Source organism: Ambystoma mexicanum, chromosome 7p (genome assembly GCF_040938575.1).
Source record: "Ambystoma mexicanum isolate Mex_15411 chromosome 7p, UKY_AmexF1_1, whole genome shotgun sequence".
Taxonomy (NCBI): Eukaryota; Metazoa; Chordata; class Amphibia; order Caudata; family Ambystomatidae; genus Ambystoma; species Ambystoma mexicanum.
In genome coordinates, this window is record NC_090939.1 from 950,938,266 (window position 1) to 950,962,810 (window position 24,545).

General features: G+C 45.2%; 1 protein-coding gene across 4 annotated transcripts in view; it reads left to right on the forward strand.

Annotated features, from left to right (window-relative positions):
- The window catches only part of PDK3 (pyruvate dehydrogenase kinase 3), a 1,369,253-nt gene that overhangs the window by 1,281,356 nt on the left and 63,352 nt on the right, over positions 1-24,545 (forward strand). For all 4 annotated transcript variants that reach the window (XM_069637291.1, XM_069637294.1, XM_069637292.1 and 1 more), the window contains exon 10: positions 11,935-12,048. In XM_069637291.1, coding sequence (XP_069493392.1) covers positions 11,935-12,048 — 114 coding nt within the window. The remainder of the gene's footprint in view (positions 1-11,934; positions 12,049-24,545) is intronic.

Below are 24,545 nucleotides of genomic sequence, written 5' to 3' on the forward strand. Positions count from 1 at the left end.
TTGTAACATCTGCTTGCCGAGGGACCACCCCGAGGCGAATTGCAGAGCGTGCAGTCGGTTTAAACCGAAGACCCTTAAGGACCGTTCGACAAAGCCTTGGGCCCACCACGCCAGGCGACAAGAGGCCATGGCCACGGAGGGTACCTTCAGCGATGGCAGCGACGCCGTACTTTTGGACGGCGAGGGCAATGTGGCGTCGATGGACAGCCAAGCGCAAGTCCCCGACCTCGGAAGGTTGTCCGGGAGGGCAGCTATGGAGAAGATCCCCGGCGACACGAGCGCTACCCACACCACTTCCAGCAAACAGAAGTCCAACTGAGACTTGACACGCACGTCGAGTTCTCGGCAAGAGGCACATAGAGAACGGTCCACCGAGTCAGTGTTCTCTGGGCGTTCGTGTTCGAGATCGCCTCATGACACCAAGCAACCCTCCACTGTTGCTAAAAGTGCCTTGCTCCCCTTAGTGACTGAGGTTCTGTCGTCGGAGGACGACGCCGACCTCTACCCCCAAGCCGCACTCCAAGAGTCGGCGTCTGCAGGCAGCGGCAAGGCTGCTACTGAATCCCTTACACTCTCCAGAGACAGGGACTCTACCCCCGAATTTTGACGCCAGGCATCGAAAAGCTCTGATGGGGCCCAAAAGTCGGGGAAGCACTCTTCCACCCACGGGGAGGGGGGAAAACAACGAAATAAGCAGTCCCAACCTACTTCCTCTCCTAAACTACATTCTACTCCACCTAAACAGACGGACAAGTCTCAAACCCCTGTCCTTAAGGCCCCTGTTCAGGCCAGTAGGTCTAGCCAGGACAAATCTCAATCTGTTGTCCCTAAGACCCCTGTTCAAACCAGTAGGTCTAGTCAGGATAAAACAGAGAAAGCACTCCAGGAAAGAGTTATTCCCAGTTCAAAGGAATGGTCCAGTGAGGACATAGACAAAGTAATGTCAAGGATGTCATCAATGGCAGATTTCTATTCTAAGAACCCGGAACACTTTCTCTCTTATACACCAGAAGGGGCAACTCCCTCCGGCTCAAAGGATCCAATACCCCCAAGTAGGACGTCCTGGGGTGAAGCACCAACTCTAGCTTCAAACCCCTTCTATATACAGCCCTATTCTCAATACCAGGAAGATCCATCCTTTGTTGAGGATCCAGACGTGGGCATGTTCGAAGAACAAACTGGGACAGGCTATTACGGGGATGATGAGGACCAAGAGGAGGAGGAGGAGGAGGTAGAGGACGACCCAGATACATACAGGGTGGATTCCCCAGTAGAGAAAGAGCCCGCGGTTACCGACTCCCCGGTTGACAACCAACCTCTCCTGAATGAGGTCCTGGCCAGAGCGGCACAACACTTCCACATCGACACCCAAGGTGCTCAGGAAGAGAGGGACTTTGCAGAGGAACTGGTGGGAGAGAGGAGACCTGTTGCTCAGGCCATCCCTATCCTTAAGTCAATACAAAGGAGGATAGACCCTTCCCTGGTTAACCCCAATCTCACTAGGGCAGTAAACCCCAGAATTGAAAAGCTTTTCAGGGCAGCCCAATCTGACCCACTATACATAAGGGGACATCTCAAACCGGACTCCCTGGTTGTTACAAACACCCGTAAGAGGGCGGGAACACCCTTGTCACCGTCCGAAGCTCCCCCCGACGAGGAGAGCAAGAAGATTTATGGCTTGGGCAGGAAAGTAGCCTTCACTTCCGCCTACCAGGCAAGGATTGCAAACTCCACCACCCTGCTGGCTAGTTACAACTGCCATCAATGGGAAGAAGTTGCGGCTCTCATAGACTCCGCCCCAGAACCCTTAAAAAGCCAATTGGCACGAGTTTCGGCCGAGGGGAGAGCCGTATCAGGTTGCATTTTAAAATCAACCTTCGATGCCGTGGATAACGCCGGTAGATGAATTGCTGAAAGCACTGTCATCAAGAGGCACGCTTGGCTACGGCAGTCTGGTTTCAAGGCCGAGACCCAAGCATCATTGATAGATAAGCCGGTGGAGCCGGATCTATTGTTTGGAAAGGCGGTCGAGGACGCACTAAAGAATGCCAAGGACGAGTACGAGACACTCAAGTCCCTAGGGCAACTAACCAACAAAACCCCTAACCAGAGACGGAATGCCAATTTTCGTCGGCCTCGCGGACAAAACTCCCAAAGAGGCTCTCACCCTCCACGACACAGAATACACTCCTTAGACCATCAGAAGATCCTACTCGAAGAGATCGACATTCTTCTCGCAAAGGACGCGATAGAACTCGTCCCGGGACACCAGGTAAACAAGGGTATTTATTCAACTTACTTCCTTGTGCCAAAAAAAGACAATGCGGCCTGCAAACAAGTATGTCAAGCGCCAAAAATTTCGCATGACTACTCTGCAAGAGGTAATTCTCCTCCTAAAAAAGGGGGATTACATGGCAACATTGGATATGAAAGATGCCTATTTTCATATTTCCATGTTCCCAGCGCACAGAAAATATCTGCGCTTCAAGGTGGACAGTCAGCACTACCATTCAAGGTACTGCCCTTCAGGATAGCCTCGGCTCCAAGGGTATTCATCAAGGTACTGGCGGTGGCGGCGGCACACCTACGCAGGGAGGCAATTCCAGTGTACCCTTATCTGGATGACTGGTTCATCACGGGGGAGACCCCAGTAATTTGCAGGACAAACATTCAAAGAACTATCGACCTCATCTTCGAATTGGGCTTCTCCATAAACGAGAAAAAATCAAGTCTGGTGCCCAGCACCTCCAAGCAGTTCCTAGGAGCTGTTCTAAATACTCAAGAGGGGTTGGCTTTTCCTTCAGAGGAAAGAATTCGGAATATACTACTGCAAATTCTGCAATATCAAACCGGTCGCCAGATAACAGTACGCAAAGCAATGCGTTTGCTGGGCATGATGGCGTCATGTATTTACCTGGTCCCCCACGCGCGCCTGCGCATGCGTCCCATGCAAGAATGGTTGGCGAAACTGTGGTCTCAGCCAAGTGGTCAGTGGGATGATCTAGTGGTCGTTTCGCCAACACTTGTACAAAGCCTCCACTGGTGGACAAGAGACAATCTATCCAAGGGGAAACCCTTTTACGATCCCGAGATAAAGGCAGTAGTCACGACGGACGCATGCCTGACAGGATGGGGAGCTCACCATCTCCACCACACAGTTCAGGGTCTCTGGTCTCACACAGTGGCCAAGAATCACATCAACCTGCTAGAGCTTCTGGCAGTTTTCAGAGCACTTCAAGCGTTCGGGCCCCACCTATTGAACCTGTCGGTGCAGATCCGGACGGACAGCACGACAGCCATGTTCTACCTGAACAAGCAAGGAGGGACTCCTTCACCAAATCTGTCCAGACTCAGACGGAACATCTTTCTGTCATCTCAACATGTTCCAGGGGATCTCAATTCTCTAGAGGACGCATTGAGCAGAGATCCCCTTCCGGAGGAACACGAATGGTGTCTACACAGAGATATCGTAGAAGATCTCTTCTCTCAGTGGGGTTTCCCCACTATAGACCTATTCGCCACAAGCGAAAACAGACAGTGCCCAGGATTCGCATCCAGGTTTCCCCAACCAGACTCCCTGGGGAACGCCCTGTGGATGAACTGGTCAGGGATGTTTGCGTACGCTTTTCCACCAACTCCTCTCATCAGGAAGGTGGTGAACAAGATGAACAGAGAGTCGATGACGCTCGTCCTAGTTGCTCCCATGTGGGCGAGACAACCGTGGTTTCCACACCTACGCAGACTCTCGGTGTGCGATCCCATCAAACTCCTGGGCAGGTACAACCTTTTGTCCCAGCACCAAGGTCAGAAGGTGCATCCTCAACCCAACTCCATGAACCTAGCATCATGGCTCCTGAGGTCATAGAGTTTGGACATCTCAATTTAACACAGAGGTGTATGGACATCCTAAAAGAGTCTAGGAAACCAAACACGAGGCATTGCTACTTCGACAAATGGAAGAGATTCTTTATCTGGTGCCAGTATAAACAAATCAACCCAGTTGATTGCACTCCTTCCACAATCGTGACATACATGCTCCACCTGCTGGATGCAGGGTTGGTTTTCAACTCACTAAAGGTACACCTGGCAGCACTGTCAGCGTACACCACCTCACATAGCAAGGTGTCGTGGTGGAAGGTACCCGTGGTTAAAGCCTTCATGGAGGGAGTAAAGAGACTTCACCCTCCTATATCTAACCCACCACCAGGATGGGACCTGAACGTGGTGCTATCTAAACTCATGGGCCCCCCATTCGAGCCCTTGCATAAGACAAGTCTCAAACACCTGACCTATAAGACTGCCTTCTTAGTAGCCATTACATCCATAAGAAGGGTCAGTGAAATTCAGGCTCTGTCAGTGCAGGATCCTTTCTTTACTATTCATAAGGATAGGCTGGTTTTACGGACACACCCTAGGTTCTCACCTAAGTTTATTTCCAAATTCCATGTAAACCAGTCCATCGAGCTTCCGGCTTTCTTCCAAAACCCACAAAGCTTGGCTGAGGTTAAACTACACACCCTAGATGTGCGTAGGGCGGTCCTTTACTATGTAAACAAGACCAGACCGCTTAGGAAAACAGATCAACTGTTTGTCTCCGTAGCCACAGGCAAAGAGGGAGATTGCGTCTTTAAGGGTGCCATCTCCAAGTGGATTGTCAACTGTATCCAGTTGTGTTACTCTCTTTCTGACAAGACTTTGCCTTTTACGCCCAGAGCCCACTCGACAAGAGACATTGGGGCCACTCTGGCTTTCATTGCAAATGTTCCCCTTGACATCATTTGCAAAGCAGCTACTTGCAGCTCGTTTCACACTTTTACTCAGCACTACTGCATTGACACCCATTCCAAGACAGATACTCAAGTGGGACAAGCGGTTCTAAGACATTTATTTGCTCATGACCCTTCTCAAATCCCACCTCCTTCTAACACTGCTCGCTAATCTATGCACAGCATGTGATCTAAGCAGATTCCACAAGCCTCAGAAGGGATACATTACTCACCGTAATCGTATTTCTGATGCTTGTATCTGCTTAGATTCACATGCGACCCACCCTTCCTCCCCTCTAAGAGAAGGTGCATGGATGCTTGTAGTCTTATCTTATCTATCTTCTATCTGCTTGGATCATCTGTGCTCACGCTACTCCTCATGCTACCTCATGTCAGAAAAAATACAATCTGAGGGTCCTAGACGCGTGAGGGATCATGGGTACAGTGGACGTCACACTAGGGATAGTATTACTGGCACGTCCTGTGTCGACGCCCAATTTTCGAGTTTCGAAAAACAAACTGTAATACTCCGCAGCTTCCACTAAATGTCGGCCAATGCACAGCATGTGAATCTAAGCAGATACAAGCATCAGAAATACGATTAAGGTGAGTAATGTATCCCATATTTATATTGCAGACTCCACTGATTTAGTTGGATTATAACCTTTGCTTCGTGTTGTTCCTTATTCAGAAAGACCTCAAAGTCCTGGAGATGCATCCATCATGCCAATGAAGGATCATAAACGGTCTTCATTCTAAGATTTGGTGAAAGCACATAGATTAAATCAAATGCATGTACTTTGCTAATGGGTGTTAATGTAGAACTGTGATTAATTAAGCCTAGATGGGTACCTAGCTCTACAAAATATACTTAAGAGCTCATATTATCTAGAAAGTACATATAGAATTAACAAACAAAATATATGCGACCAGAATTAGCTAAGAATAGTTGCAATACATTAATACAAGGAAGAGAAGTTGGCAACTACTTTCAGTCCAGCAAGAGCTAACTTGTGTTCCCTGCAAAGCAACCACACAAAAAAACCCTTTGCTCAAGCTGTGTCCACTCTCTAAACAGAGAGATCAAGCCACAGCAGGATGAGAATGTCCTTGCATAGCTACAACCACGGTGTCCAGTCATATTTTCGAATACAATATTTTCAAAAGTCAATATGTCGAAAATATTTATTCGAAAATAAAAATGTCGAATTACAAAAATGTCGAATTTTTTTCGATTTTTTTTCGAATTAATGTTTAAATAAATAATTAATAGTTTATTAAACATAATTGTTTTAAATAATTAAAGGTATATCCATGGTGGGTGGGGTAGGGTTTTGGGATGGGTTTTTTTCATAATTAATTATTTAATTAATGTTTTATTAAATATTTTTTTAAAATAAATTAAAGGTATATCCATGGTGGGTGGGGGGGATGGGGAGGAGGGGGGGGGGGTTGGGGTAGGGGTTTGGGATGGGGTTTTTTAATAATTATTTGATTAATGTTTTATTAAATATTTTTTTTAAAAATTAAAGGTATATCCATGGGGGGTGCTGGGGGGATGGGGAGGAGGGGGGGGTTGGGGTAGGGGTTTGGGTTGGGGGGGAGCCCCCATAAAAAACATTAGTATTTGTGACATTTTACAGTTATTTTAACATTGGTTTTTCGACATTTTATTTTCGAATTAATGACTTTTTCTATTATATGTATGTGTTTTTGACATTTTTGAATTCGACATTTTTGTAATTCGAAATTATGGCTATAAACCTACAACCACATATCAAGTATTGCTGTGTATGGGTATCATACAGACATCACCATACAGACTGTCAAGTAATATTGGGTGTGGTATTCTAAACCAATGTAATAGGTATAGAGCATTGGAGCTAAAGCCCCTTCGTGTCCTACCACTCAGCTACCCAAAATATGTTAAAGTATAAAAACAATTCAATGGTCAGAAAAAAGAAATGTACCCACTGACATTTGGTGGAGGCTGCCGCACACTGGGAGGAAATAACTTTGTCTATATTCGATCTGACTGTAACACCTGACAATATCATACTTTAAGCATCTTAGGTTTGGAGGCAAGGTTTCCAATGATGAGGATTCTGACCCCACATTGATACATGGTTCGAGTAACCTCTCGACATAGAAGACAGTGAGGTCCTATGTATGGTGCACATCTGGCTAGCTGTACAAACAATAAATCATCTTCCTGTGCGTCCAGATCAAAAATGGCCACAAGTACTTATTTTATGCAGTGGCTGCCCTTGACGTTTAAGTAAGTAATTCTCTAAAATACAGACGTTTTGGAGCTTTCACTTTCTTGAAAGACTTTTCAGCTTCATATTTTGGAGGAAGATTTGCATTATCCGAGCATACCCCTGGTATACTCTTCAGCTTTTTCATGGCCATCTTTTGACATCAATGAAAGGATAGTCTTCCATGACCTGGAATCATACCCTCAACAAAGCCATCTCTATTAAAGGTGCATTAATTAATGTAAGGTCACTTCCCGCTCAAGCTCTAGATATTGCAGACTACATCACAGCTCAGGACCTAGATTTCTTAGCCATTACCGAGACCTGGCTACACACAGCTGCAGGACCATCACTCTCTCTCGCCATCCCTGACGGCTACTCCATTGCAAGATACGATAGAGTCTCTAACTAATCTAAAGGCAGGAGTGTCGCTTTTATCTCTAGAATCTCCTGAGGCCTTAGACCTATTCCAAATCAGCATATTTCATCAGCTGAATTACTGTCCATCAAAATTCCTACCTCAGCCACTCAAACCATTACTGCACACCTCATTTATAGGCCACCCGGATCAATCTCCACCTTCGCAGAAGACATTACCACCCTCCTATCAGCCAATACTAAGCCTAATCATCCTATTGGGTGACCTCAATCTTGGCTTCCAAGATGCCATGGATCATAAAGCCCTAGACATTGCTAGCACCAAAACAGATCTGTGCTTCACCCATTGCATCCATGAACCCAATCATATTAGGGGAAGAACCCTTGATTGGCAGGCAGATCTTAACTGCAGCATTAATATAGTGTCCAATTTACCATGTGCCTGGTCAGATCATCACATAACTTTCAATATCAAATCTGACATCCACTGTCCTAACATAATCTTTACACCATCTATCAGCACAAGAAACAAAAGGGACATAACAAGTGAGAAACTGCTCCCCCTAATAGTACCTATATTAAATAATGCCACAGATTCATGCACTGACCCCACAGCACTAGTCGACATTTATAATCAAACTATACTTAAAGCCATTAATTCCTTTGCACCACTGAAATAACGGAAACCCAAACCACGTGCACATCTTAACTCTTGGTTCACGCCACATCTTAGAACACTACGGAAGGATAAAAGAAATGCAGAAGCCCGCTGGAAAAGCCTACCTTCAGCCGAGAATAAGGACAGCCTTATCCTAGCATTCCTTAATTAAAAATAGGTAATCTTCAAAGCCAAAATAGATACTCAACAATCGGATCTGACAAGCTAAGTAGAGTACTAAAGAGCTCTTTAAGATTCTTAAAGAACTAGAATCACCATCCGCCCCCCCGATACTTGTGTCAAAGATAGCACATGATGCGCTAATATTCAAAAAGCACTCTTAAGATAAAATCACCACGCTACAAACCAAAATGAATGCCAAAAAAAGCTGTCTATCCTTGTACTCGCAACCTAGTATTCCTACCAGAGCTACCGACCTCTGCAAGCAAACCTACAAACCTTTTCACTTCTCCGCTCTCTCCATCAAAGAGGTAGAAAATATCATCCTCAGACTTAAACCTAACTGCCAGGGCGACGCATACCCAGCACCCATCATTAGGAGGTTTCTAATGATCTTGCACCATTAATTACTGCATCATTTAACACAGGCATAGTGCCCAACAATCTTAAAGATGCTTGGGTCCTGCCCTTACTTAAAAAATCATTATTAGACCCAAACACCCCCACTAATAACAGGCCCATCACCACTGTCCTTTTCTTACTTAAAATCCTGGACAGAGCAGCTTACCTGCAGATCCAGGACTATCTAAACAACCTCCTTGGCCTCAGACAATCTGCCTTCCAACCCAGGCACGAAACCCTAAAGGACCTTAATTGATTTAAAAACACAAATAGAAGACCTTAAAGATAACGTAAAGATGGCCCTTCTCCTGCTGCTTGACCTATCAGCGGCATATGATCTGGTTAACCATCAAATACTCTGCCAACTTCTCTGATAAAGCCAGCACATGGATTACATCTTTCTCTGAGAATAGATCTATGAGGGTCTACTCCCCTATGGCCTCTGTGGAACAATCACCAGTGTTATGCGGGGCTCCCCAAGGATCATGTGTTTCAACAACACTACATAATGTGTTCATGAAGACCCTCTTCGATATTCTTAACTATTTGGGTGTCACCTACACTAATTATGCAGACGACACGCAAATACTCATCCCTATCACTGGAGATCATGAAGCCGATTCTAAAGCTCTAAACAACGTCTATATGGTCATCCAGGCTTAGATGGCACAACACGGGCTCTTTCTTAATGACGATAAGGCAGAGCTCCTCCTCTGGGGTTCTCAACAGAGACTAAATAAATTAGAACCAGCCTTTAACTCTTTCACCATTGATGGCAACATCATAAAGGTATATAGCGACACAAAAACCCTTGGCATTTATCTAGACTTCACACTATCCTTAATGAGACAAACTAATGCCATAATCTCCTCAACAGCCTACATGTGTAAACTTATTACCACCTGTTGACCTTTTCTGACTACCGCAAACTGCACTACCTTGGCTAGAACCCTTATCATGTCAAAGCTGGACTATTGCAACGCACTCTATTTGGGGACTAGCCAAGGGAATTTAAATAAATTACAAGTAACACAAAACAACGCCATCAGGGCAGCTCTAAATAGCCATAGAACTCACCACATCTCCAATACTAGACACAACCTACACTGGCTATCGGTCACCCAAAGAATCTCCCTCAAATCATTGTCACTCACGCACAAATGCCTGGCTAATCAGGCACCGAAATATCTGTCCAACAGATTTGTGTGCAACTCCTCTGGTCGACCCCATAGAGAAGCCCAAAGACACTGCCTACTATTACCAAGGTTCAAGCTTCAGAAAGCAGGGGGTGGTAGCTTCCCGGTGCTCGACCCAGGCTTCGGAACACGCTACCCAACCCACTCAGATCAGAACCTTCATTCCATGCATTCAAAAATAAAGCCAAAATCTGGCTTGTAGCTCAGGACCACGGGAGCCAAGACATGACACCTTGATTATAGCAACTTACCTAAGTTTTTGATAGGTGATATGCCATCCTTTTGGAACACTATTGTAAATATCTACTGTATGTAAATAGATATGTAAAATGTTATGTATATGTATCATATGTAATTCTATGTCACTGTAATCTTTAAGAAATGCGCCCAGATGCCTTTGGGCCAGGTGCGCTATACAAATAAACAAAATACAAATGGCTGCTTAACTCCATCATAGACGTTCTAAATGGATCTATGGGGAAATTAAGAATTCTGTGACCTAAAGAACATATACTCCAATAAGTAATTAGTAATGTGTTACTCCATCATTTTTGTGTACATGTGTACATTACCTATATACTATATTGATTTCATAATGAACAATGGCATAAAAAGTAAATGTATTGCTATCACTAGAGATTTCTGTTTTTCCTTGTATTTTAGAATTCTGTTCAACATTTTCTGACCTTTGTTCCATCCTTTATTTTTGATTATACAATTTGCAAAGCGACAATGAAAACATGGTTTACTTTGAATGTGCTGGTTTATATTTGCCAGTGATAGAAATGCTTGTTGTGGCATCCCCCCCCCCCCACCCCACCACCACCTCCACAAGTATCCCTTACCCGTCCACCCCCTTAATCTATTGCCTTGCACATTTCCCCCCTGTATGGGGAGGCAGTAATCCGGAATGCTTGTGTCAGCATTTGGCCTTTGGCAAAAACAAACAGGCAAAATTCCCTCTATGTGAATAATAAACCTGCTCCTTAGCAGAGATTCCTGGAGCGTGACTATACCCATTTAGAAAAGTCTTGAATATTACTTTTGTTTTAAGTTCTGATCATTATTGTGTTCTGTCTTCTTCACATAATCATGTCCTTAAAGGGCACAATAAATACATATTTCAAACTATTTGGCTATACAGTTTTTACATAGGATTTTAGAATTAGATCACCACAAGCTTCTAAGAGCGACCAAAGAAAGCTACAGAAGCACATGCATGTCCCTTTCAAAGAAATCACAGAAAAGGCCATCAGATATGAAACACGCTGAAGTGGGGGCATAGAGTGTTTAAAATATTTTGAACTTCAAATTAGTTAACCCAATATAGTTTGATCAATTCCATCTTAATAATGAAAACTACACATGCATGCATACAATAGCACACTATTTTGCAGGTCGGCCGTATATTGTTTGTCTTCATCAAGGGTTAAGTGAAGTAGTTAGACAAATCAATGAGTTAGTGTTGTTTTTTTGTATTCTGTTTTTCCAATTGCTTGTTTTAGGTCCGTGATTTGTTGTTACTTTGGGGTTCGGCTCACTGGTCCCGCCATTAATTTGAGTGCCTCTGTAGGAAAGTACTTGGGATTAGCTTGCCATATTAAGCATCGCAAAAACGTCTGCTGTGTAAGTCAAACTACTCTCGGTTTAACTTGAACCAAGGTTCATGTTATCCTTCTACCGATGTACATGAAAAGGGGCATTTTCTAAGTGTTATGGACGCAGACTTGTGTGCAATTTTGTAACGACCGAAGTGCAATGGATAGTTTTGTAAATTTTAATTTCGCTTTCTATTGAATCCTTATTTAGCGGGTGTGTCCCATTACGAAAGGTTAAACACGACATGCATGTAATTCTAGGTCCCACACAAAAAAGGGCAGTCCAGAAGGAACTGCTTCATCCCATGCCTTCTGCAAAGGACAAGGAAGGCCAAGAACAAAACCCTGGAATGGATACGTGTTCTGATAAATTCAGTGGCTACGATTCTCTCAAAGCTTTTCATTCACCAATGTTTGGTGTTCACAGAATTTCTCAAAAGCAGCTTGTATCTCAGTTCCTTGTCTTTTTACATTATTGACTTTTTTGTACATTTTCAGGCTGGATTTGGCTATGGCTTGCCCATCTCTCGTCTATACGCTCGGTACTTCCAAGGCGATCTTAAACTGTATTCAATGGAAGGAGTAGGAACAGATGCTGTAATTTATTTAAAGGTAAATACATTAAAACTTGTATTTGAATAGCCTAAATTGTAAACATTTTGTACATGTTTTAATTCCTAACATAGTGTGTGCTTTTTAGAGTTGGGCACTTATGGAGCTGGGGTGTCAAACATAAACCCTGAGGGCCAGCGCACCTGAGCTCCTTTCCTTTAGCCAGCCACACATGGCTCACATTTCAGAAGAATGTGCTCTCGCAGAGGATATTAAATGAGAGAAAGACACAGTTCCCAGCTGCTGATTCTCTGCATAATGGCCGGAGTGCAGTGTTAGGAGAGATTTCATCAATGTGTAATTTTCCCCTCCATTTGGGAACCCCCCCCCCAAACATTTTCCTTTTGTGTGGCTATCCTATCCTGACTTTTACCAGGGCTTTTGCTCACTTTTTATGGGGAAACTGACATGTCCTTCAAACTGTCAGTACTGGGAAACTATGTTTCCCCTAATCTTCGACTGTTGCCATTTCTTGGTAATTTTTAACAGTGCACAATATATCTTCCCGTACCGTGCGCTGGGTTCCTTTGTGTTTCATGGCCCTAGACAGGCTGAAAGGATTTTTGGTGAATGTACAAGTGTGCTTGGGATGAACTGGTGGCAGCAGTTACTTTTTATAAGTGTTTACTTCTTTTTACAGGATCACATCACGTTTACTGCGTTTGGTTCAAGACTGTGTCCAGGTCCGAAAATGGCAGAGCCACAAAGTCTTTTGTTCTGTCCCATGGCCATTTTGACCCTTGCCTTCACCCAGGTCAAGTAACCTGGGTTTTCATTATTTGGGCATGCAGCCTCCCGTGAACACCGATCTCTTTCACAGGCTTCTGTCTGTCATGTGTGTGTGCCCAGGAAGTGAGTTGGGACTGTCTGGTCCTAATCCACACTACTGGTGCCAGGATGTCTGCAGTGTCTGAATGACTGGGGACCGTGATTGGTCCACGACTGGGATGCCTGCATGAGAGCAGTTCTTCGATTGGAAGTCCTCGATTTTGGCACAAAGCTCATCTAGGATAAGAGAAGGAGCTCTGCATCCATTCCAGGTCGATCACCTAAGTTCTTGCCGAGCTACAGAAATAGCCAAGTATCCTGTACAAAGAAACAGACTTTTGAAACCACCAGACGCATTAGAAGGTTTTAGCACCCTTTGCCCTGTGCTGTCCCGCTAGACCCCTGTTTTCTTCATCGATCAAGAAGGCCTTCAAAGGTGCTTTGCACCTTTTGAAGTTGTGGGAACGAATACTCTCGGCGCTCCCTGCTTAACCACCTTACCCTTCTAGGCCATCCAGTGAACTGTTCAGCTCTACCTCAGGGTATCCTGCAGAACCGCCGCTGTATCGCGTTGGAACCCAAGACTTGGGACATTGCTTGCTTGTGGTCCTGTGCCTTTTCGTGCCAAATCTCGCAGGCCTAGCTCCTCTGGGTCCCGAATTAGGAGAGTGCATAATGCTGCACTCATCTTTGATCCCTGTGTCACTATTTGTTGGTGACCGTCACTGTAGGTGCATTGCTGACCTGCTCTCCTGTGCCCTGAAGCCTGCTGCACCGGAATGTTCTTTGTATCTCCTTCGGAAGCTGAGAAATGGCAACTGTCCCGTCACGGATGATTGTTTTATCCCGCAGCCGCTGAGAGCCAGAGCACTGTGAAACTGCAGGTCTTGACTAAACTGCCAAAGTTTGGTCCGGACTGTGCCGTGGGTCGGTGAGTACTTGCATCACTTACCGGTGGCCCCCTGGCACAACCAATGACTCTCATGCACAAATATCTCAAAAAAGCTATTTGCTTTTGGCTGGGTTAGCCTGTGCTCCCTAGCTATTCTCACCTTTTGAAAAAGGCTCTGCCGCCGAGTGCAGACCCTACTCGAATAGTGGGAACCAATTCTTCATCGCCCCTTCTTGACTTGCTTCAGCTCTCCCAAGAAGATCCGCTTTTGTTCTGCCTGTGTGATTGTACGTTTTTACTGTTGCCCATGAGGCTGTCCACTTCTTAGGGCTGGACTCGAAACGAAGAATTGTCTAATGCTCCTAATGTGTTAACTCACCCTTCTCTTTACAGGTTGTGGCTGTGTTTTGCTCCTTTTTCGCATTAGGAAACGTAGTATATATATATTATCTAGTATGGTATTTGTGTGGTAACTGTTTTTATATAACTGATGTTTACTGTCTATTGGTCCGGACGACAAATGTATAGATATTTTTCATATACACTTGTCTAAGAGTAATCTGTGGTTCGTTACTGTGTGTGCTCATTGTGGGCTTCCGATCACTCTCACCCCTCCTGAGACTTAGTCTTCATTGCCTGCCAAGCTACCTATATTTGTCTGGCTTGTCCAGAAGGTTCCCGTTTCACTAAACCGAGGGTGGCCTCCGAAACTTCTGCCCACAAGGTCAGAATTTTGAAATTCATCTTAACACACAGCACCACTGCAATGAAAGCAAAACATCCTAAAATTATGGGGAATTAAAGAAAGGTAAACAATGTGCAATGGCAAGTGAATATCTTAGCAATGAGATAAACACACAGAAATAAATAGTCATACTTCAATTTTTCTAAATAAAAATGAAACCAGAGTGATGTTTTTCTGCCGCCAAGCTGAAAGACTTTGACACCATATATGAAGAAAGAAGGAAAATATTTGGAGCTCAACAGGATAAACCGAAAAGCCATGTCACTGGTGCACGGGACAGACAAACACCTAAAACAAAGATGAATTTACAATTATTATTGAATTACTAGATCACGTTCCTTCCAGATTCTCCTTAAATGTCGCTGTGCAAAGTCCCCATCATCCTCTTTGTAGAGGGCAACCCGGGGCCATCCAGGCTGGTGTCCACATGAAGGATAAATTATGCGTATTGGCAAAGACCAGTGGTCGGGCTTCAGTCAGTGATCAAGATTTCTTATGTCCATTGGCACTCCTCCATCCAGAGGTCTACGTAGGTGTATAGAACCTGGTTGAGGCTGTGTGTTCTTCTGTGTGGAAGGGTACCACTAGGTCAGCTCTACCAGTAAGTAGCCTGCTGTTTAAGGGTTGTTTGCAGAGCACTCACTAAACAGTCGTACATAGGCAACCCATGAACATGAATGGACTCACCCAAGCGATATACTGCTGTGTTTTCTCGAACATGGAGAGGTTGAAGGGGAAACCACCCTGAACAGCATGCGGACACAGAAAAAGAATGCAGGGTGCTTCCGGTCGGCACACGGGCGAAACTAATAAAGGGTGGCATACTTCAGAGAGAAGTCATCCTAGGTACTACATCTGTCTAAATTCACAGACTCCAGGAGTAGCCACCAAAGCCAGTATAAGCCTGTGCAAGAGTTCCAAGAGAATCCTAACAACAAGGCAGAGATAAGGACCAGTACAGAGCACTGGAGTACTCACAGGGGGAATTTAAGGCCAAGAAGTGATCCGGGAGCAGGTTGAGGTCCAGGCTGGTCAGATACACAATAGCAAACAGCCAGTCTGAACCAAAGGGATATTCAGAAGCTGGGTAGAGGTGCAAGCTGGTCAGGTACACAGTAGAAAGTGCCAATGCCAATGAAAGAGATCCAGAAGTAGGATCTTGTATAGGCCGGTCTGGTACACTATAGCGATAATGGTGAAAACCGCAAGAGCCAAAACAAACACAATGCAAGACTGACCCGAGGTTTGCCGAGTGTACTTTTTTATGCCAGCTTTTGTTCCTGACTGCGTCTCTGGGGGCTGCACAGCACGACAACTGACAGGGAACATCTGGTGACACTCAGTTTCCCTGTGCTTCTCACTAGGCATTCTGTAGTTTGGAGTCCCAGCCGCCACAGCAGCCTCCACTCTTTGCCATATATGCCAATTCATGGTGGTTTTGCGCAGTGGCTGTATTGCTTGGCGGCTGATGATCTTTGAAAGGTTTGTCGCAAACTTTCTGTATTAATTATGGAAGCCTAGAAAGTTATATAGGTCTTTGAGGTTCTTTGGATGTGTCCACGTGAGGAGAGCCATGACTGAGATACTGTGCTCCAAGACAATATGGCTGATATGCTTCATGCTCTTGCAGCAGAACGGACACTTGTCTAGAGAGTTATTCCGCCCTTGCTCCTGGACTTTCAAAAGTGATTTGTTGTGCCTCTCAAGTGTGCAGCCAAAGATGTCGCCTAGATACACCAACACCCCGAGAAGGTTTATGTCTCCACCATGGTTCCATCAGTCGCTGGAAGGTGACAGGGTCTCCTAGGATTCCCAGAGGCATTCAGACAAACTCCTAGAACGTCAGTGGACATATAAAAACAGTTTTCACCTGACCATCAGGGTACATTGGTATTTAGTAGTACCTGCTACGTAGATCCAATACACTGAATCACTGGCTCCCAGTGAGACATTTGAGAACCACATCCCCATGGGGGGCAGGGAAGCAGTATACTGTCCTGCTGTTCAGTTATTTGTAGTCGATGCACATTCTGATTTCATTGTTCTGCTTGCATGCCACCACGGTCAGGGAGTCATCTGAACTTCTGGGTGATCCTGGCCTACAACAGTTTGTGGTTGGCTCTGACATCTTCAGCGTCCCTTTTTGCCAGTCCAAGACCTTTCTTGGAAAGGCGTGTTGTATGTTGCCCGGATTAGGTGCAGTATGAAATCAGCCTTTCCAAAATCCTGATTTCCTGATTGCAGGTGGACAACACATCCGCTCCCTTTGCCAACTATTCAGCAACATGTCCTTCTCATGGTCAGCGAACAGCGAGTCTCCAAAGTCTATCATTTGGGCATCAACCATTGGGATAGCTTGCAGGGTAGCCTGAGCTGCTGTGGTTACCTGATGGAACAGAGCTATGATTGTGAACCCAGGAATGCTGATGCTCTTGTCCATGGTATTCATGATGAGTACCCTTAAATTATTCCTGTCTGTCACTGAGGATGGTGTGCTGGAGCAGCTGTCCTCCTGGAAGTAACTTTCTCAGAAGCCTCCATCACCAGCCTTTGGGGCTGAGGTTGAGAAGAACATGTCTGAGTACCATGATAGTTGTACCGGGGGTACTGTCATAGCATGGGCTGCGTACCTCCCCCACTGGGCAATTGGGCTGAGACCTTGACTGCATACTGATGTAGGCCGTGTTAGACAGTTGGTATATGGATAGGTGGCTGGTGTAGCAGGACCCGTCCAGACACCATGGCAGGTTTGCTTGGGCTCAGAACATGGAGAAATGTGTGCCAAGCACCTCAGTGGGTTCTTGCGTTCAGCTGCAATGTTTTCAGGCTAGGACCATCGTGTCCAGGGTGGTCTCCAAATCAGCAATGTCCTGTGGCAGTCTAATGTGTCTGGGGATGTAAGCGGTATATGTGGGTGAGACACCTTCTGGTTTCTCACAATGGGGAGAGCTATGAACAGGCAGCGGGGAATATGGTGCAAGGTAGCCTGAATGGGAAGTTGGGTATGGCAAAGGTGTCTCAAGTAGCAAGGCTTGCAGGTGATGATGAACTGAAGAGGAATAGATCCTTCCCCTCTCTGGTAATAGACAGGTGAAAATGTAATTCCAGGCATGTGTCCCGCCCTGTGTATAACATTGTAAAAGTCTTAATCATTGTTCATTGAGGTAGCCAGGCTGCCCTTATTATAGGAAGGTACATTAGAAAATAAGTGACATGGCAACTACATAAAAACAAAGACCTGCTTAGATTTCGCGCAACATAATTAACGCAGAATATAGATTTTTGATATAGAATATAGGTCAGCAAAAGGCAGCCATTTTTCCCAAAATGACTGCCACATCCTGTATTACAAATAAACTGCAGGCCTTAAATCTCCAGAAAATATATTGCTGTGTGCAAACTCAGGAAGGGAGTGCATTGGGCAGAGGCCAATATGCAGTTATTCAGCAGGTTAAATTGTAGAATAGATGGTTTTTCACACGGTGCTGCTCACAAAAACGATACCAGCATAGAGTCAGAAATAGATATGAAGGGAGATTTTCTAATAAGAAACTAGACAGCTTAATCTGTGACCTTGGCAGTTGTCTGAAGCCTGCATTATTTCCAAAACCTGCTTTTTCCAGTATTAAGGTTGTGAAATGTATCTTGTGGTTTAGTGAAATTTTACAAGAAAACACCAGTCGTGATGATTAGCATAAGTAAGGTTGTTGTGACAGAAAATGATCATGTGTTTCTGGAAGTGTTTATGTCCAATGGAAACCAAGTGATGTATTTGACCTTTCCCTTTTAAATTGGCCTATCAAATAGAAGGTTCATATTAGCATAGAATGATTGTGTAATTTTTGCCACTTTATAAAATCATGATGGATGCAGAAATGCAGCGATATCTATATCTCCAGCCTGTGAGACAGGGGATTAAACAAGATGTTCCCAGCCAGCTGCCTTTGTGTCTCTTCCTTGCATGGTGTATATTTATTTCGAGGGAAGGCTGACTGTAAGGAGTTGTGGCTAGGAACTGGCCTTATCAACACAACTGAAACCCACTGTCCAGCAGAGGTTTTGTCTTGTTCCCATCTAGAATCGGAGTCCAAGTGTGCTGATAAGCCCTCAGGAAACGGTGGAGGGCGACCAAGACCCTTCCTTGGTGTTGTGTGTGGCTGAAGGTACTTTGCTGGCATGCGAGCCACAGGGGCACATCTGGAGGTTGGATGCAGTCTCTGCCACTAGTACTGGTCCGAGGGCCCAGGCTAGCTGTGCCACTGGTGGATAGTGAAGGTTTCATTCATGGTTTTTGGCAAAGTCTCTGCTCCAATGCAGCAGTGGGTGGATTAGAGGTGGGGGGCACTGGGCTGATGATGGAGCTTCTCCCTGTGTTGATGTCTTTGCTAAGTTGTTAAACTCAGCAGCTAGTGCTAGTAGGCAGTGATGCAAAGGGAGTAGACTCAGAACAAGGGACATGATCAGTGTGTCTTCGTGGCCCTGGATGTTCTGGACAATTCAATGTAGGACCTTGTTAGTCACTAGACTATCTTCAGTGCTGGCCTGAAATATAGTCTCAGCTATGGAAATGGCCGGTAGAGTTGAGGGGCCCAGGCCAGTGAGTTGCTTGTCTACTCCAGTCACTGTAGTCTCTGTATTGATTGGCGACTCATCGCTTGCTCATCTAAAAAGTGATCTTGAGGGTTACTGACGTGGTGCAGTATTTGCATTGTGGCCGCAATTCAATCACAGAGGTGACAGCAAGGGCTGGTGGAGCAGGAGCAGTCCGTGTTAGTAGCCTATGTTGTTTTGGCCACCTCTGCATATGTCCTTGTTGGGGCTTCTGAGCTGTCAGCAGGACTGGCCTGTGAATCCACACAAGCTCTCCTATAGATAGGTAAGTAGGTAAGTAGGTGGAGCTGAAGGGCCCAGGATAGTGTTTCTGCATGCTGGATCCAGTTCCCAGGGCATTTGTGCCAACTGCTGGCCCAGAGTCTTTTGTCTGTACTGCTCTGTCACAGTGATGTTGCAGGCTGCTGAGGTGAGTCTTTGTAATGTGACACAGCCTTTGGCTCCCATCCGAGTCTCTGTGAGAAGCAGCAGAAGTGGTGCTGTTGGGGATGGAAAAGACAACACTGTGGATGAGGCAGAACAGGCTTATGCCACAGTCTGCGAAAGCAGCTGGGGATAGACACTGGGCAGAAGGCACAGGGTTGTTGGTGGAGCCAACTGTTACTGAAGTGTAGTTTGCTTTGGAAGCACTTTACTGGCGCGTCTCGACTGGCTTTGGGCAGTGGCTCAGACTGGTGCAAATCGCTGTGCCACTTTGACAAAATCTTCAGTTGAAACAGGTTTTGAAAGTGAAGCAAACAGAGGGGGTTGTCAAATCCTAAGCTGTGCCGATTTCAGGACCTGAAGTCCTGAATTGTATTAAACCAGAGCAGCAGATGCAGGGTGTGTGGCACATAACCTGGTGCTATACAAATGTGAACAGATACAAAGGAACCACCCTTGTTGCAAGCGATTTGTGTGTCCAATTTATTGGCAAAATATGTGCTATACGGTCAGTTGATCATGTTCCAATGAAAAAATAAAAAAGGGGGTTTTACACATGGATATCAAATTTTATTGCATTGTGAAATTGTAAGTAAGTGCGTGATTGACATGCGTTTAGTTTGTATTTAAAAAAGAAATCTGTACAGATGATCCTACAAAAGTGTCTTGAAGGTTAGTGCCCACTAAGTGGCCAGTAGTTTTGCCAAAAAGGCTTTTTCAAGGCAAACAGTTTAAGTTCTTAATAGTGTCCAAATGCCTTTGAGAACATATCAAACAATGTTTTACAAATTCTGTAACTTACAAAGTGTTCTTTTGAATAGACGATCAATTGCAAATCGGAAATAGGTTTCAGTGTTTATAATGCCGTACTCTGTATCCAAGTCATGTCTATATTGTAATTTAAAGGTTTAATGAATAGGATCCAGTGTTCTAAACCCACCAGTCCTGCTGGCATATATTACCAAACTCCTATCTGAGTATCAATATCACATCAGTTTAACTGCTGTTGTTGTGCAACAAGTGATTATTTTGCGGCGTTCCAAGTGGTTAACCTCTCCTCTGGCGGTGGGCACTTCCACAGAGAAGGCCTGTAGGAAGGTATAGTGATGTGTCCAGGTGCAGTGCTGAGGTTCTCCTGCATGACCACCTTAAAGGCATCCACAGTAGTTGCTGGCAGGATCTGGGCAACGGTTGGGGGCAGAGACCATTGCTGTTGCCTTCTGAATAGCAGGGTGGTTGGCTGCCAGTCCTGTTGCTGGTATTAATAGCAGGTCCAAGGTGGCTGGTGGCATGTCCCTGCGAGCATATGAGGGTGCCTGTGAAAAGAGTCAGGTGAACCCGTAAATTATGCGTTAAGGGTGGCGAGGCCAGTGCTCAAAGGCTGATGCAAAGTACTTGACACTCCAGGAGCTGTAGATGGTGTTTGTGCTCCAGGCCAATCGGCAAGGGCCCACACTGAGTAGCTGGTGGTGACTGGTGTGAGGGGACAGAAATGAGAGCCGGATACAAAGTTGTAATGTTTTCAACATTAGTGATCTTTATTAAAATAAAAGTGTTGGATAAATGCCTCTCTGTTCCTATCCTAAACAGAACTAAAACTAAAGATCAGTCTCTGTCTCGTCGTCAAATTGATATACACTGTCCTTGTGTCCAAAACATTAACCTGACCCTCACACTAAAAATGACCAACTAAGGGGGCAAGGAAAATGTTTCTGATTAAGGTTTGGCTAAAAGTGTTGAAAATTAAAACAAGCAGATAACTCCAAATAATTATCCTTGCATCTAGAGGGTGGTTCCCTTCCACTGGATTATTTAAGGTGGTATGGCGAAAGTGTCTTTTCCAAACAATACTTCCTTAAAGATGTCAAAAGGGTCTCTTTCACACAACAGCTTCTCAAGGATAGCAAAAGTGTCGGTTTTAAACAACAACTTCTTAAGGAAGACCTCTTGGTGTTCTCCCTCGCCAGGAAGCCTTTAGTAGCTTCACCAGATCCACAGTATACTCTCCTGCCATCTTTTCACAATGTCTTATTCTTCTGTATATTTCGATGGATTGCCTGGTGTACCCCCCTCACAGGAATCCCTTTCTGGACTTACAAATCCACTAGTATACTTCTCTACCAGGTATCTCCCCCAACCTCACAAAGCTCACTGCCTGATGTGCTTCTTTCACCAAGACTGCTATTAATGCCCTCACTGTCTTTCAGTAAAGTAAAGTTATATTCCTTCACAGTCTATACTTCATTGGCTTGAGACACTACTTGTTCCAACTTTCCCCACAATGATATCTCATATATGGAGACTTGTTCAAATTCTGTCTTTCAACTTCTTCACTAGTATTAATTTGCTTGTTGTAATACTTGTTCCAGCTTTCCCCGTATTGACATCTCGTATATGGAGACTTGTTCAAGTTTCGTCTTTTAGCATTTAATAACATTCATCTGCTTGTGATAACATTTGCTCCAACTCTCCCATGAGGATTTGTGTGAATTCTGTCTTTGTATTTTACTTGGTCGGTTTTCAAAACAATTCTTAATTGCTCACATGCTGTCGGCACGTCCCGGGGTCCCCAACATCTCTTGGCCTACTCACTGGTGTCTGGTAGCGTTCCCAACTGTGGCATGTTGCGCAAGTGAAGCTTTTCTCTGGGATGGCGTTTCCCGCTCTGAGACCTTCTCCCAGCTCTCCTGCAGGCTCTGTGTTCACCCGTCGGTAAGACTGCTGCAGGTTCATATGACCGTGTCCCCGGTAGCTCTGCAGCTGCTGCGGGCTTCCCAGCGGTTCTTCCACGGTACCTGCTGTGTCCCCTTTGGCTTTGCGTCACGCTGATAGGAAATGCTTGTGAGTGGCAGCCTGTAAGCGCCTGCATCATCCTGCACGGTCCATCCCCATGCTGCTGCCTTCTTCCTTTGTTCTGCTTCCCACTTCTTCCGTTCGTTTTCTCTCTTCCCCGCCTCCTGTTTGAATAGGAACACCATTTTTAAATGTCCCTCGCTGTCGGGTTTCATTGTAACAACTAGTCTGCATGTTCAGCTTGCTGTGTCCTTCAATCCACATGAACTCCTCCTTTCTCTTCGTCGTCTCAGTACTTGAGGCTTCATGGGAGTTGGAGTCCATAGTATTTAGGGTACTTCTGAAGTGTTACTATTTAGGGTTTTTGTCCTAAACAAAAACCTATTAAGGGTTTTTGTCCTAAACAAAATCCCTAAGAGACAAGAGATGTTAGTGTGTGTTTTGTGGATGTGAGGTTTGAATGGTATTCGGCTCAGAATTACAGTAGATGATCAGCAGTTTAGGTGTCATAGGGGTTTCTTCAAAAGGGAGGGAGAATACTGCATCTCTCCTAATGGAGTCATCACCTCTGTAGTCTTTCGCTCACGCATGATCCTTGCTCACATTATCAGGCCGAGCTTCAGGATCAGGTAGCAGCTGCCGTCCCCTGGCCATTGGGAGGAGCTCATCACCAGAGAATCTGTGATGACTCTGCAGGATTCATCACACTGGGATTCCCCCAGACAACAGGGATGCTAGGTTTTGGGGGACATCATCACTGTGGGCTGTAAGGAACTCATGGTGGCAACAGTAACGACAGAAACAAGTGATCACAGTTCAAGGGTGTTTATTAAACTGTATAAACGGGTGAGGAAAATGCCTGATCTAAATCTAAGATGGGAGCAAGCTACGACCATCAAATAATAATAAGGCAGCCCTAGTGGTGTCTTGTCAAATAAAAAGGTTCTATACTAAAAAAAAACCTATTGCCAATCCTTACTGCTTAGTTACAAAATAGTGTTGGATAATCTTCACCAGAAAAGAAAGAAGTGTTCACAAAATGATAAGTCAGATGGTATAGCCGGGGTCTCCCTTCCCCACATTTTTAACAGGGGACTCCTGAGCACAACACACAAGTGGACTTCTACAAAAACAAGGTTACAATTCTTTTCAGTGATATCAGGACCTTCTGTGGCCAAGTCTCTTTCATACAAAGTCTCTTGCCTTCGAGGGTCTGATGTGTCAAAAATAACAAAACAAAAGTTCCTTTCCGTTATCTTTTACGTTGGGTGATGACTCTTCACCCCTGGATCCCACTCAGCTAGGTTCACATTTGCACGATTCACTTTACTTTATCGCAAATGCGGGATTCACTTCCCTTAGCTTTTCCCTGGGCATCCCTCCATCTGGTTCACATAGCTATCCTAACACAGTTCATGATTCTAGCATTTTATAAGCAAGCAGGGTTCCCTTCCCCTAGCTTTCTTTCGGCATCCCTTTGTCACGTTCACAATTGCCACAGTTCATAAGAAAATCACTCTAGAGCCACTAGATTCACTTCTTACCTAAGTCTGGGTCTCAGCCTCCAGTCAGGCTTTCCTTAATGCCCCCCACCAGACATCACCTAGTTCTATTAACACAATGTTCTCAGGGTTGTAACTGGTCACCCTAATTCATAGGCATCCCTCAGTCTGGTTTACATTTGCCACAACACAGTTCAGTATCCACAACGTGTCAAAGCCTTTTGACTGTACAAGGACTTTTCACTCAACCCTTGTATGACCACTTTTGACCTCTTACGTCGAGCTCCCATAGGACCTTCTGGTATCAGTAGTTTCAACAAAAAGGGACCAGCCAGTGTCTTTTGAATGAGCGCCCAAGTGGCGCCGGACCACTCTGCAGCTGGCCTTTCACTGTTTTTTTTTAAAGTTCAGGGGCACCTCTTCCCGGCTCAGACCTTCTAGATCTGCCAGGTGTGGACCCCTAGGCACCCCTCTTCCAGGCTCAGACCTTCTCCACAATGCTTTAAGGGTCTCCTTCTGCCGGGTGCGGATGCTTCTTCAGTTTTCCCCAAAACTGTTTTTGACTTCCAGTCCCAGAATGCATTGCAGTATATTTTGATCCTACTCCAAAGCAGTCTGGTGTCTTTGGGAATTGCAGGAGTCTCAATGGGGCTGTGTCCTGAGGTCAGGGCCTCATCACCTGTCCCTCAAAGACCTGGGCATGTCTGCTGTTCCCAGACGAGTAGCGATGGTGTGGCACCGCCAGGAGATCCCAGCTGCCCCT